Genomic DNA, 15,187 nt, shown 5'->3' with positions numbered 1-15,187 from the left:
TGGGCCTGGCACGTAACAAATCTCAAAGTTAAATTTGGAGAACTCCTGGGCCCATCTCACTTGCCGTTGGTTGAGCACTCGTGCCGTCCTCCAATACTCTAGGTTCTTGTGGTCAGTGCACACTTGCACCTTATGTTGTGCGCCAATTAGCAGGTGCCTCCATTTCCGGAACGCCTCATGAATGGCTAGTAGTTCTCGGTCATACACCGTGTAGTTCCTCTCGGATTTGTTCAGCTTTCGCGAAAAAAAGGCACACGGTCTCCACTCTGACTCCTCCTTCCCTGGCTGCAGAAGCACCGCCCCAATCGCTCTGTCTGATGCGTCAGTTTCCACTCTCATCGTTTTTTGTAAATCCACATGCAGGAGTTGTTGTTCCGAGGCGAAGGCCCTTTTTAGTTCCTCAAATGCTCGCTCCGCCTCCTCAGTCCAAACGAACTTCTTCTTACTGCTGAGACAGTCCGTAATGGGCGCCGTCAGGTGGGCAAAGTTTCGGATGAACTTACGATAGAAGTTCCCAAATCCTAGGAACCTCTGCACATCCTTCCTTGTTTTGGGTGTTTTCCATTCCAGCACCGCCTGGACCTTGCCGGGATCCATGGCCAATCCCTTGTCTGACAGGCGATACCCCAGGAATTCCACCTCCTTGGTATGAAACTGACACTTCTCCAGTTTCACCCACAGCTGGTTGGCTTGCAGCCTGCTCAACACTTCTCTGACGTCTCTCACATGCTGCTCCTCATTCTCAGAATACACCAACACGTCGTCTAAGAAGGCCACACAATTCTTGTAAAGCAAAGGCCCCAGGACGTGGTTCATAAACGATTGAAAGCACGCGGAGCCTCCTTGTAGGCCGAAGGGCATAACTAAATATTCAAATGCCCCCAAAGGGGTGAACATGGTGGTTTTCCATTCATCCCCCTTCCTTATTCGTATCAGGTTGTACGCCCCCCTTAGGTCCAGTTTAGTAAAAATCTTTCCCTTCCTGACCCTTGTCAAAATGTCGTCAATCCTGGGCATAGGGAAAGCCACTGGTTCTGACACTGCATTTAAGGCCCTGAAGTCACACACAAGCCTCGGCTTGTTCGTGTTTTTTTTATCCACAAAAAACACTGGGCTGCCCCCCACCGCCCTGGACTCTCTGATGAACCCTCTCTTCAGGTTCTTGTCAATGAACTCTCTTAGCTCCTGCATCTCTCTGTCTGACATGGCGTACAGCTTGCCTACAGGGAGCTGTGCCCCAGGGAGTAAATTGATTTGACAGTCAAAGGGTCTATGCGGGGGTAATTGGTCAGCTTCCCTTTCGCTGAAGACGTCGCGGAGATCTGCGTATTGTCGTGGTACCTTCACGTTCTCCGTTACTTCAGTCCCTGCTAGGGTGGCTTGGGCCCCTGCCAAACCCTTTCCCTCTTTGCAGTGTTCTAAGCAATGTGCTGAACCAAAAGAAACCACTCTCTGATGCCAGCCCACCAGCGGATCATGTAACGCTAGCCAGCTCATCCCCAATATAATGGGAGCTCCTCCCAAGGTGGCCACATTAAACGCTATCAGTTCGGTGTGCCTTACCACCTTCATTATCATTGGGACGGTCTGCAAGCTGACTTCTCCTCCCAACAGCTCCCTGCCATCGATCGTGGTCACCTGCAGGGGGTTGCTTAAAGGGATCGTCTGTATCTGGTGTTCAGCTGCAAACTCTTTGCTCATGAAATTGCAGGAGCTGCCTGAGTCCAACAGCGCCTTTATCTTTAGAGGGTGTCCGTTTGGCAGCTCTAGCGCCACTTCTATCACTAGGGCGGGTTTAGGAGGTTCTGGCGTGGGCACTTTCACTGCTCTTTGGCCTGACTGCTGTGCCCCGACGGTGGCAGCCAGGCGTTGGCTTTTACTTGCTTCGGTATTTCTTCCTCTCTTCCCTCCACAGCTCCTACCATCCCTTGCCATTCCTTCCTCTGGGGGCAGACTCTGGCAAAGTGACCTGGCTGTTGGCAGAGATAGCATTTCCGGGCGCCTTTTCCCTCCTTCTTTCCCCCCTCACTGGGCTTTGAAACTGCGCGCGCGCGCGCTGTTCCGATTTCCATCGGCTCTGCCGGCGGGAAAGTTGGCTCTGGAATGTCTGGAATGCGGAACTCCTTCCAACGTTCCCCCTTCCCTTCCCGCCTCTCCAATGCTCTCGCCTCCTGGCGCGCTCCTATGGTCAGCGCTGATTTGGTCAGCTGGTCCATAGACTCCGCCCTGGGCGCCCGGGAAAGTTCGTCTTTCACAGCCGAAGAAAGCCCTTCTTCAAAAAGCATTTGAATGGGTTCCGCCGATAGATCCCACCCCAATTTATGGATCAACATGGTGAATTCAGTCCAGTACTCACGGACAGATCGGCTCCCCTGTTTGCAAGCCATTAACTGTCTGCGGACCACTCCCTGTTCAATATCGCTGGAAAACATCAGATCCATGGCACGAAAGAACTTCATCGTGTCCTTTAGGACGTCACTATTCGCTGCCATCAGGGGTCTAACCCAGTCTCTCGCCCCCTTTTCAAGATGCCCAATCACGAAAGCCACTCTTGATTCCTCGTCAGGGAATTCATCAAACTGCAGATTGAGGGCATATTGCATCTCTGTCCGAAAGCCATGATAGTCTTTGGGCTCCCCCCCAAACTTCTGCACCAATCCTGGTACCTTTCTGACGAGCTGGGTGTCTTTCCCCTTTTTGTCTGCATCCTGAGCCCTCCTCTCCTCAAGCCTCGCCGTCTGCAGCGCTAGCTGGACCTCCAACACCCGGTACCTTTCTTCCAGGCTTGGACCCGCTCCAGCTCCTGCTTCTCCGGTTCCGGCTGGGTTGCTCATGATGCCTTCTCCTGCACAAGCTGCTCACGAAGACTGTCGGAATGCTGTGATGGGACGATGAGCTGCTTGTGTGTAAAATCCTAGTCCCTCAGAGTTTGGTCAAGTTTGCAAACCTCTGTCTGTAACGGAGCCCCTTAAACATGGCTCCGTCAGTCGCTGGCAGATTCCGACAGTGGTTGCTTTCGGAATCGCTTCCAACATAAAAGCTCCTTAACGGAAACACGTCTTCTGGACTCTCTGCGTGACAGTTTCCGGCGAGGAGTGGGTGTCCCTACAGGAGGTCCTGAAACCTCCCCACTGTTTTCGCTGGAAGTGTCTCTGAGCCATCCCTCCAGCTCCCTTTCCCTCAGCCCAGCTCCTCTCCCCCTACTGGTTCCCTCTTCAGCTGCTGAGTCTCTCCCAACCTGTGTGAGCCCTTTCACTTCCCTTCCTTCCGATGGCAGTTCCCTGACACTTACATATTCAGATCCCATCTCACTGGGGTAAGAGTCCTGTACCAGTAGCCCTGCTGCTGAAGTGTGTGTGTGTGTGTGTGTGTGTGTGTGTGTGAGAGAGAGAGAGAGAGAGAGAGAGAGAGAGACGCGGGTGGTGCTGTGGGTTAAACCACAGAGCCTAGGGCTTGCTGATCAGAAGGTCGGCGGTTCGAATCCCTGTGACAGGGTGAGCTCCCGTTGCTCGGTCCCTGCTCCTGCCAACCTAGCAGTTTGAAAGCACGCCAAAGTGCAAGTAGATAAATAGGTACCACTCCAGCGGGAAGGTAAACGGCGTTTCCGTGCGCTGCTCTGGTTTGCCAGAAGCGGCTTTGTCATGCTGGCCACATGACCCGGAAGCTGTACGCCGGCTCCCTCAGCCAATAAAGCGAGATAAGCGCTGTAACCCCAGAGTCGGCCACGACTGGACCTACTGGTCAGGGGTCCCTTTACCTTTACCTTTACCTTTAAGTGTGTGTAAGTGTGTAAATAAAAATAGCCCCTTCTAATGCTTCTTGTAGTGGTAGCGGAGTCTCCTTCCATTGGGCTCTGTGTCATTATTACAGGGGTCAGCAAACCTTTTCAGCAGGGGGGCTGGTCCACTGTCCCTCAGACCTTGTGGGGGGGACAGACTGTATTTTGGGGGAAGTTGAACGAATTCCTATACCCCACAAATAACCCAGAGATGCATTTTAAATAAAACGATACATTCTACTCATGTAAAAACACGCAGATTCCCGGACCATCCGTGGGCCGGATTGAGAAGGCGATTGGGCCAGATCTGGCCCCTGGGCCTTGGTTTGCCTACCCATGGACTAGAAGATTGAGGTAATATGGGAGAACTGCATACATAGCGGTGTCACTCCTTCTGGGAACTGGTACCACATTGGCATGGGAAGGGAGCACAGTGGCATGGTCCCCTGCAAAATGGCTTTAATACCAAGTGATGTGGAAGGAGCCACCTTCCACACAGCTGTATAGATAAGGTTGGAAGGAAGCCACGTTACTAAAAATAATGTTGGCTGGACCTGTAGTAGCATGAAGAATGCAAATGGAAGGGGGTAATTTTTAAAAAACCAAGATGGAAAACTATGAGAAATACAACAGGAAATGGGAACGGAAGATATGGAACTGGATGTGAATTAATGAATGCGTAATAAGAAAAATAATTATGGAATATCATTTAATATATCATCACAGAGAGACTTTAGTATAGACAGAGGTGGAAATATTAGTGCTTACTATGGAGGAATGGCTGTGGAAGTAGTTGGCAATAACGTTGATATGTTTGATTAGAGTAAGGCTGTTGTTGAAATTTATCAATAACCATAACTAGAGAATCCCTTTTGGATTTTTTGTGTAAAAAAGGAAAATGATTTAATCTGAATTACTTGGTTTGGAAGACTGGGAAAATATTTCCTAGCAAAAAAGTAGATTAGTGGGATGTCATTCTAGAGTGAATACTTTGAATAATTTATTTTATGTAACTGACAGACAATCAGAAGTCCTTTTTATTTTCCCTCTTTTTTTATTTTCGTCTATTTTTTCCGCTTTGCTGTTTTGTTTCTGTTTTTATTTAGATTAGTTTATTTTGTCTTATTGTATTATGAAAAATATTTAATAAAATCTTTTTTAAAAAAAAAAGAAAAACAAACAGATAAATAGCATGAAGAATGTGTAATAGTTGCTAGGCGACTATTCAAATAGGTAGCCAAATTAGTTATTGTTATCCGTTGCAGATTGGACTCTAGCCTTGAGGAATCCTAGTACAATTTGCATTCCCAAAGTTGCATGCAAACCAGCCCGTACTGTCACGTCAAGGAGACTCTATATAAAAAAATAATCATAGTCACAATAGTCAAGACTCTACCTCCCTATCTCTTCTTCTAGATTCAAACTCAGACGATTTTGATCCTGCTTCTACTAAGAGCAAGTATGACTCCATGGATTTTGACAGCTTACTCAAAGAGGCACAGCGCAGCTTGCGGAGGTAACGTGCATCATGGCCAAGGAAAATGGAGGGATGGCGAATACCTCATGGACGTCAAGTCCTTCAATAACGAACAATGAAGAAGTCACGCTTACAAATTTCTCCCTAACTCCACACACTCTCCATATACAAAAACATAGTTTACATGGACAGCTGCTTAAGGAATGAAGAGGCAAAATGGGTCTGGTGTGAGCAATTGTGTACCCCTGAGTCTCAACTTTGCTTTTCCAGGGTGAAGAGGGTGAGGGTTTTGATCTTTCTAGAGTGCCAAGTGAGAACCATTTGACATGGCAGCAGTTCCATAGAGATACGTTTTAAAAAATATATATGCGAACTCCAAAATTGTGTACATAGAACATTTTCAAAATGAAGCGAATTCAAACTTCCGCTGCTGACAACCTGAGACACACTGCAGGTTTTGGGATTTTGTTTGTTTGTTTGTTTCATTCAAGAAGCTTCTTCTCACGCCATGTTGTTTTAAAATGACGACAATCCTGAAGAAATCTACAGATCCACACGGTCCGCCATCTTTCATTGTGCTTCTCTCACGAAGGCAAGGGAAGGGCAGAAAATGGTGGAAGGATTCAAAACTTCCATAGCGTTTTAAAGTTCTGTCTTTTTAATTGTGACATCCATGTCAGCGTCCAAAACATTTATCTCACATAGAGAAATTTCGAGACCCTCATTAACAGCCAGCTTCTTGGGTGTTTTTCTCCCTTCGATGAGCCGACATGGTGTTACGCTACAAAAACATTGAGGGCAAATCTTATGGGGAGGGTTGGAGGGGGTTGTGGATGTACAGTTAGATTATATACTACATTCATGAATGTAGTTAAGTATTTACAGATGTTAAATGGAGTATTTTTATTTTGTGTACATACCGTATGACAAGATGATGCTTTTTTTTTGTTACAGCTATGCACTGTAAATGCAGCGTTCTTTTAAGAAGAGGAAAAAAACTGCTGAAATTTTTCTTAATCAAGAATATTCAAATGTAATTATATGGGGCAGAACAATATTGTACACTAACATATTTAGAAAGCTGAACTTAACGCTTATATATATTTGATTGTAAAAGAAAAAGAAAAGTGTGTGTGGGTGCGTGTTGAGTGCAAAAATATTGATGCTATACGCACATCATCCATCCCCTCTTTGAGTAGCTTATCTAATAACATTGACCAGAATTCAGCCAAAGTTAAAAACAAAAGTTATCGATTACCTAGACTGGCGTAATTGTGTCTGTCCATTGCCATGCCACAAAATGTCTACCCACGGTATTTCGCAGTATGCCAGTGTAGGGATCTGGATATATATTTCCATATATTTGTATTACATTTGATATTAAAGCCCTGGGCCCTCCCGATGGATGTCTTATTTAGGACATAAAGTCAAGAAGGAGGTTGCAACGCTTAGCAGAGAAGCAACTACCAGGAGTTTGCCTCTCTGCATCTCTAAGTCCTATTCATTTCATTGGAGGAGTTGGGCACACACTTAAATCTCTCAGTTGAGTTTGGTTGAGACTGCAGTCCTATCCATACTTAATTGCACTGCAAAAGTACTTAACTTTGGCTGGATCATACCTTTGTCAAGAACTTAACCTTGGGCAACAAGGCATTAACCTCCTTTGCAATATTTTTTCCCACATTTTTTGGGGGTGCCTCTTTCTTTAGCTGTTTTATATAAACAAAATTTATTAATGGGGGCGGGGCGGGATATTTTTCTCATTTTAAAGTTTTTTCTAGGAGATGCCATAATTTTATGTGAAGCTTCTCAAATGGGAAATCATTAAGAAGTGTTTTTATTTTATGTATCGATGATAGTTTTGGAACTAGAAGTCACAAATCTTTTTAAAAATGATACTTTGTTTTAATCGTTGTGACTTTAATTTGATAAAGAAAATTTGCTGTGGTACAGAGCACAGTTATGGTTTTTACAATAATCCTGTGTGTCTGAACACTGTTCTTGAAGCCAGTAATCTGTTCATTGGCAGAGTTCAATGATTATCTATGATTTTGAAATGTACGCATCCTCTGTATAAACACTAATTCTTCATTCCTTTGTTTACTTAAAGATGCATATTTATCGGTTGTGATTAACCTATTTATTATAAATTATGAGGTGACTAAAATAATAAAAAGGCCAGTGGACATTTTTATGTAGGATGCACACCGGTTGTCAGGTTGCTAAATGTATTATTTTCATTTGGTGGGGGGGAAATCTAGCTTTTTCTTCCTTCAGAAGCAGTGATTCTTCCTTCTTTTTCTTTAACTATGCACTAATATGGCCTTAGAGGTGCCCATGACATTGTGGGAGCCTTCAGATCGTATCAGGATCGTAGAATCCATTTGCAAGTTTATGGGCTGGCACAATGCAAGCAGCTAAAATAGACTAACTTGTGCAGCCGTCATATGACTGATGTCTTGTCCATTCAAGTCATTCCTGTCAATTACCCTATTGGATTTCAAGTCAAACACCCATCGCAAGGTTGTTACTCCTTTTAAGTTTGCTCTTTAGAGCATTCACTGCTTGTTTACAGAATAAACGAAAATCTCCCCAGAGAGATTATGGCTCTAAGAATGTATACAGACCTGCCCAAACCAAACTCTTTAGACACCACATGGGCAGACACACCAGTGCACCCAGAGAATCCCAATATGGTTCAGTAGATCCCTGTTTTCCGTCTAGAGATCCATAGGCAACCAAAGGGGCTACCGTGGTGGATGGAAGGCCTTGTGTGCCCGTCCAGCCCTAAGAAAATGAGTGAAGAGAATGGATTCAGTGGGGATTTGAGAGTCGTGCACAGACCTCCCATTGACTCAAGTGGTTCATTGTGCCACCCTGCAGTTGATTATAGAGCAGCGGTTCTCAACCTGTGGGTCCCCCACATGTTGTTGGACTACAACTCCCATCACCCCTGAGCTCTGGCCTTTCTAGCTAGGCATGATGGGAGTTGTAGTCCAACAACATCTGGGGACCTACAGGTTGAGAACCGCTGTTATAGGAGGCAGGCAAAAGGGAAAGCAGCGCTCAGTTGAATTTTATCTAGATCTTGTGCACCTGCCTGCTGCAACCACAGAGCCCTTGAACATGCCCACTCCATGGTGTGATGGCAGTGGAGATGGTGGGCAGCCATTTGCCTGCTTGAGCCACCCAGTAAGCATATATAGCAGTAGGTGGAATACACTGCAGTATTAACTAGGGGCCTTTTGACAAGATGCTTAGCACTTGGGTATGAGGAGGTCCTAGAGTTGGAAGGGACCCCGAGGGTCATCTAGTCCAACCCCCCAATGCAAGAATATTTTGCCCAATGTGGGGCTTGAACCCTTGACCCTGATAATTAAGAGCCCCATGCTCTACCAACCCAGTTCCTGCTCACATGCATATTCAGGTGGGGAAAGGCACATTGAAACATATCCCATGTTTTTCAGTACTGAGATATGGTAACAACTGGTTGTTACTTGAAAGCGGAAGTGGTTTCTGAATTGTAATCAACTGTGTCTACTTTCTCCTGTGCACACAGCATGGGGGAGCCACTTCCCCTTCATGTGACCTGACACCTACGATAGACATGTGAACGGAACCATTTGGGTCAGGTTCATCCCTCAATTGTCCCCAAGGGAGGCAGGGCAGAGGGCAGCCTTGCTTTGGGGGGAGGGGCCACAGGTGGCAAAACAGAACAGGCTCTTTGGTTGAAAATAATGTTCCCGGCATCCTTTCCTGCTGTGGACCGTGAAACTTGATTCCAAGCCCCATTATCCCTAGTGTAAAAGTGTGGGATGTCATTTGTCCTGGAGGAATGAATGGGAGAGTGGCGGAGGCAGAATATTTTGAAAGGAAAGGGGTTGAGCTTTTTGGCTGTTCAAAAGCATTTGATTTGATTTGAACATTTAAAAGTCAACTGATGGAGGGGAGAGAGCTGGATAAAATTCTTCCATCCTTATGTTCTACACTTTGAACCAGGTGGCTTCATTTAATTAGCATGGCCAGTAGCCACTGATAGGGTACTGACTAAGAACCTAGGATCTCTGCTGGATCGGACAGAAGTCTTGCCTAGTTCAGCTTAGATCCTGCTTGCCACAGTCTTTAAAAAGGAATCCCGCAAGCAGGTTGTGAATGCAATAGCTGCCTTCTACTCTTGTCCTCCAGTAACTGGTATGCTATCCTGGAGCCATCACTGATAGCAATTGATAGCCTTAAGTTCCTTCAATTTCTCCCCTTTTCAAGCTGTCTGGGTTCACGGCCAACACCACACCTTTCAGTAACCAGTTTCATAGTTTTAACTATGCACTGTGTGGGGTAGTCTCACATGGGGTAGGAAATATCCATGGGCGAGGCTCTTGCCTACACAGTTCCCATGCTGAAGGAGACATGTGTAGTTATACATTTGAAACAGGGATGGTCTCAGTGGAGCACTTACCATTGTTTGGCAGTGATTGCTTCTGAAGATACAACATACCTACCTATTTATTCCCCCCCTTCCCTAAAGTGCAGGGGAAACGATTTTGTCCCATGATCAGTGCAGCTGAGTTTGACAGCTATCCTCATTTTTATCACCAGCATATTGTTTTCCAGTAGATTCCACTGTGTCCTGTTCTATGCCTGCTCTTTTCCGTCTTTGTATTCCTCAGTAGGTAGATAGCAATAAAAAGAGAACTTTTTCGCAAGTTCTGTTTTGCACCCTGTCAATCTGCGTAATCCTTGCCATCCATTGCTTTGTAGGTTGAAGATACAGGTATTTTAACTTTTGATTGTGTGAATGCCAAACTAAACGTTTACAGCTTTTTTCTTTCTGGATTTTGAGTGTCTTCTGTTGTAAAGGAAAAAAAATTAAAGCAATAAATTATTTTTTAAGAAATCAATATTTAGTATATCATGTGTTCAAGGATGAGAAGCATTGCCGATTTTTGCCTTTCAATTTTAGTGATTCAATTTTTAAATACATTCTATTTGGCCCTGGATTGCTGACATAAAGAAAAACGTGTGTGTGCTTATGTTTTCAGGTAGCTGCTATGTCACAGTTCAGGGTTTCGTTTCTTTCTGGCCTGATAAATATCTTGTTCTTGAAGATGGTTCTTCCTTTGCCGGTATCAAAGCACATATGGAATTAATGTGATTGTGTGGTTAGAGAGCAATCTGGTCCAATCTCTGCATGGAAAGCACGCTGCCATACACAAATCTCTTGTTGAACAGGGAACTGCAGGTGCCTATCAGATGCCTATCTCAATTCAGATACCATCTCTCCTCATTGCATCGCATTCACATCCACATTTCTGGCGCAAATAGTAATGCATAACTGCAAGCAGCTACAGGTTGGGACATATATTGTTGGACAATCTCTGTGGGTAGCCCATCAAGCGCTTCTTCAAAAAGGCGTTTCATATTTGCACATATCCTACGTTGCCAAATTGTAGCATAGATCTGTATGTTTTTTAGATGAAGATGTTTTGCCTCTGCTCCCATGCTGTGGTAAGTACCATATCTGGTAAGAGAACCAGTACTTAGAAACAATAGCCTTTCTAAGCGATATAACAAAGCAATTCCTCCATAACACAAAAATGATCAAAATCCAAACAGAGGGAGTCCAAAATTGGGGGAGAAAAATAGCAATTGGTGCAAAATGGCTCCAAACCACTGCTGTCCTGCCAGCAAAGATCATAACGCAGAAGGAGTGGTTTTTGCTGTTAGTGTGTAATGAGCTGGGTCAGTTTGGAAAAAAATAAAATAAAACCTTTTTATATCCCTTTAGATGTGAGCTTCCAGTAGGCAATGATTATGTGTCCTTTTAGGATGGCTGTAATGGAACTTCAATCACTGTAGTATAAGATCTGATCTATAAATGACCTAGACTAGCCATGTAATGTGATGATTCTAAATTTGTACGTATGTGACAGACATTTTCAACAATGTGAAACTACTGATCTGATGCAACTACTGTAAAATGTGTACAGTAGGGAGAAAGTGGTAGAAACTATACTGAAAAAAGGAGAGTGAGCTTTTAGACGAGCCCTCCCTGGGCACCCCCTTGATCTCTATATGTACTGTTGTAGTTTTTAAACTCACTGTATGACAATTTCCTGTGATGTCCCGACCCCCCCCCTTTAAAAGCAAAAACAAAACATGCAGTACATGCAGCCTCAATGAGCAAAATAAAGGGAATTGAATGTTTCAACCCCACTTGTTGATTTTTCCCTTATTTGTCCTGAGCAAGCAAGGTCTGTCTTTCCAAGCTAGCTGTGGACAGGATTCTGCATGTATGGATTGGGGGGAGGGAGGAGGGGGACAGACTTTGGAGCATGAAATTGGACAGCATTTCTGCTTTCGTCTGAAAGTTTTCTTAATCTTCTGGTTTGAATCTGTGCAAAGGAATGGCTATTGAAATAGAATCTAGTTGGGCAGAGGCGAGGTTCTGTATCTGCATTGCATTCCCCAGAATAAATTGTATAAATAATTTAACTGTATTTGTGTAATTGGCACAGGTAATAGAACCCACCTCTTCTTGTTAGAGGGTTTAGATTATTTTGGATGTTCAGTCTGTTTCATTAGAGGGAGAGTGCCCTCACTCCCTGTCGTATCCCCATCAGCCTGTCCTTGTTGCAGTCCTCACGTTAACTGCAGAGCCTCCTGTATACATGTAGGCTCCCTGTGTCATTTAGTAGGGAGCTCATGTACCTTCAGCGGGTTCCCAACTTCAAAATGGCAGCAAGGAGAGGTGGGGTGGCTCTTCCTGGCCACAAGCTTGTAACTGCATGGACCACAGTATCTAAAGAAGGCTAGAGCATCAGGTACATCTTGTAGCCAAGTGTGCGCAGCAATGGCATGCAGTTCTTTTCTTGGTTTTAATAGCAATTTGCATCTTCAAGATGGCTCTATTTTTTTGGAACCAGAAGGGCAAGCGTTAGAAATAAAATGTGTCAAAGGAAAGCTAGTTTGGGGACAGAGATATTTTTTGCGTTTACATTGATAGTGTGGTGGCCTCCAGACGTTCTGGGCTACAATGTCCCATCAACTGGATGGTCAAGGGAACTCCCAAGGGAAGAAGGTTCAGATCCAGGGGATTGGTGGTGGGATGATGAGGGCAGAGGGAGCAGACTAGGAGGAGGAGGTGTCGGAAGTTGAAGAGGTAGGATTTAGTTAGCAAGAAGAGGGTGTGGCAGAGAGCAGTCCAGACTCTGAGATGGGAGAGGAGTGGGGCCAAGAGATGTGATGAGACAGGTTATGGAGGAATCCAGGGAGTCTCCCCCTCCTGCTGCGACCAGCTCCCCTCCCTCCTTGTCTTTCAGATCATTCAGAGAAGTAATAATAATAATTTATTATTTACACCCTGCCCATCTGGCTGGGCTTCCCCAGCCACTCTGGGTGGCTTCCAACAAAATATTAAAATACAGTAATGCATCAAACATTAAAAGCTTTCCTAAACAGGGCTGCCTTCAGATATCTTCTAAAAGTCTGGTAGTTGTTGTCCTCTTTGACATCTGGTGGGAGGGCATTCCGCAGGGTGGGCGCCACTACCAAGAAGGCCCTCTGCCTGGTTCCCTGTAACCTCACAGTCAGGGAACTGCCAGAAGGTCCTTAGAGCTGGACCTCATTGTCTGGGCTGAACGATGGGGGTGGAGACGCTCCTTCAGGTGTACTGGGCTGAGGCCATTTAGGGCTTTAAAGGTCAGCACCAAAACTTTGAATTGTGCTCGGAAACATACTGGGTGGAGCAATGAGAGACAAGATGATGCAGCCTTAGGTTGCTGGAGAAAGAACTGGGGGAAGAGAGAGCAGTGGGAAGGCCTTTAGTTCTCACAACAGCTTCATTGGGGCAAGACCTACTGGGAATGGTTGCTGTGACTGAACTGTTTTGTTTCTTGGAATAAAAACTTCACTGACATCAGGTGCTCTGTTTTTTTATTTGCTGACCTACGCCTGACTCCAGCTCCTGACATCAAGTGTAAAAATCCACCCCTTAAAGAATTGCATTGGAGAAACAGGTAAGGAGAGAAAAATCCTTTTCACTTCCCAATGTACATTATCAGGTTATGGAGCATCATCGCTATCTGAGTGGCTAAGACCCTCAACCCATTTCTTGCTGGGCACCATTGGATACTTGGCAGGAGTTCTTCCAAAAGAGAAGAGCGATGGGAAATGATGCAATCTGGACCCAGCAAAATTTTAATTGGATCATTGCCGTTGTCAAAAAATGAAGAGGGAAAGGCAGGCTTGAATTGTGCACAAGGGAAATTCTGGCAGCTGAAGCTTCTGTTGTCATTTGGGCTTTGTGACCTGGCAATCTAAGATGGGAAGAAGAACTAAGAAGTATAGCATTTGTTGATGGGATGATTTCACATATTGATTTCAGCTAATTAGCCAATTATGTGATTGTAAGCTTCTATGCAGCATAAACAGGAACTATTGAAATTAATATTCCATTGCAATTTGTCCCACAGCATGGTTCCTAGATATTATGCTAGGCAAATAGCCAATATTCTTGAATATTACTAACAATGGGGGGGGGGTACTTAACATTACCTCCTACTACATCCCTATTGGCTGAAATTAGTTGCTACTGCATTCTTTCTCTTGTGAAATTTGAAGCATGTTTGGAGGTTCTTCACCAACTGGGGGAGAGGTAAGAATGTGGAGGGAAGCAAAAATCTATATATTTTGGGAAATTGATTGTTCGGTAGGCATTTGGACATCTCCTAAGATACTGTAACAAAATTTTGCATGATCGCTCCTGAGATCAAGGAGCAGGTTTTCATCTACATTTGAATACAATTGGGCTTGGTGTTTAATGAAGATGGTGGTCCGAACCTTTCAAAAGTGCACTAATTTTTTGTTGCTTAGATTTCCGGAGCCCAACGCCAGGTACGCAACTGCTTCTAAATTTACAGGGGAAGAGGTTGTATCTGCACACCCTTAAGTTGTCACAGGATTCTGGCTGAAGCAAAATATGTATAATGGATTTAGAGGCTATTCTTCAGGTGAAACATCAGAATGAACATCAAAAGAAGTCAAATGCGTTTGATAACACTAGAAACATCACAGTTTGATTGCCATATCTGTTCTTCAAATCCATTTCACTGCTGTCTGTGGGTGGCGAATCACATGTGTTTCAGGGTGATGGCTGATCCTTAAGCAAGTGTTTTGGCTCACTCTTTGAGCCTTCTGTTACACAAATATAACTCTAGTCTTTGCCACCTGTAATTTCTCCCACATTGATTTAATTTGTATCTTCTGGCCCCTTACAGTTAGCAGACATAGTATCTGAGCTCAGAATACATTATGGATTGGGATCTCTCTATGCTGCATTGTTAATTTGTTTTAAAGGAATTATAAGACTGTGTATATAGGGACCCTGATGTTGGGAAAGATTGAGGGCACAAGGAGAAGGGGACGACAGAGGACGAGATGGTTGGATAGTGTTCTCAAAGCTACCAGCATGAGTTTGACCAAACTGCGGGAGGCAGTGGAAGACAGGAGTGCCTGGCGTGCTCTGGTCTATGGGGTCACGAAGAGTCGGACACGACTAAATGACTAAACAACAACAACAACATCATATAGGGACGCGGGTGGCGCTATGGGTTAAACCACAGAGCCTAAGACTTGCTGATCAGAAGGTCGGCGGTTCGAATGCCCGCGATGGGGTGAGCTCCCGTTGCTTGGTCCCTGCTCCTGCCAACCTAGCAGTTTGAAAGCACGTCAAAGTGCAAGTAGATAAATAGGTACCGCTCTGACGGGAAGGTAAACGGCGTTTCCGTGTGCTGCTCTGGTTCGTCAGAAGCGGCTTTGTCATGCTGGCCACATGACCCGGAACTGTACGCCGGCTCCCTCGGCCAATAAAGCGAGATGAGCGCCGCAACCCCACAGTCGTCCGCGACTGGACCTAATGGTCAGGGGTCCCTTTA

General features: G+C 45.0%; 1 protein-coding gene across 8 annotated transcripts in view; it reads left to right on the top strand.

The window, feature by feature from the left end:
- The window catches only part of PPARGC1A (PPARG coactivator 1 alpha), a 635,527-nt gene extending 628,065 nt beyond the window's left edge, over positions 1-7,462 (top strand). For all 8 annotated transcript variants that reach the window (XM_081019911.1, XM_081019914.1, XM_081019910.1 and 5 more), the window contains one exon: positions 5,195-7,462. In XM_081019911.1, the coding sequence (XP_080876037.1) occupies positions 5,195-5,298 (104 nt within the window). In that variant the 3' untranslated portion in view covers positions 5,299-7,462. The remainder of the gene's footprint in view (positions 1-5,194) is intronic.
- Positions 7,463-15,187: the final 7,725 nt, after the last annotated feature.

Source organism: Podarcis pityusensis (assembly GCF_964106645.2).
Source record: "Podarcis pityusensis genome assembly, chromosome: 9".
NCBI lineage: Eukaryota > Metazoa > Chordata > Lepidosauria > Squamata > Lacertidae > Podarcis > Podarcis pityusensis.
The sequence above is the reverse complement of the archived record's forward strand: the minus strand, read 5'-3'. Positions and strand labels throughout refer to the sequence as shown.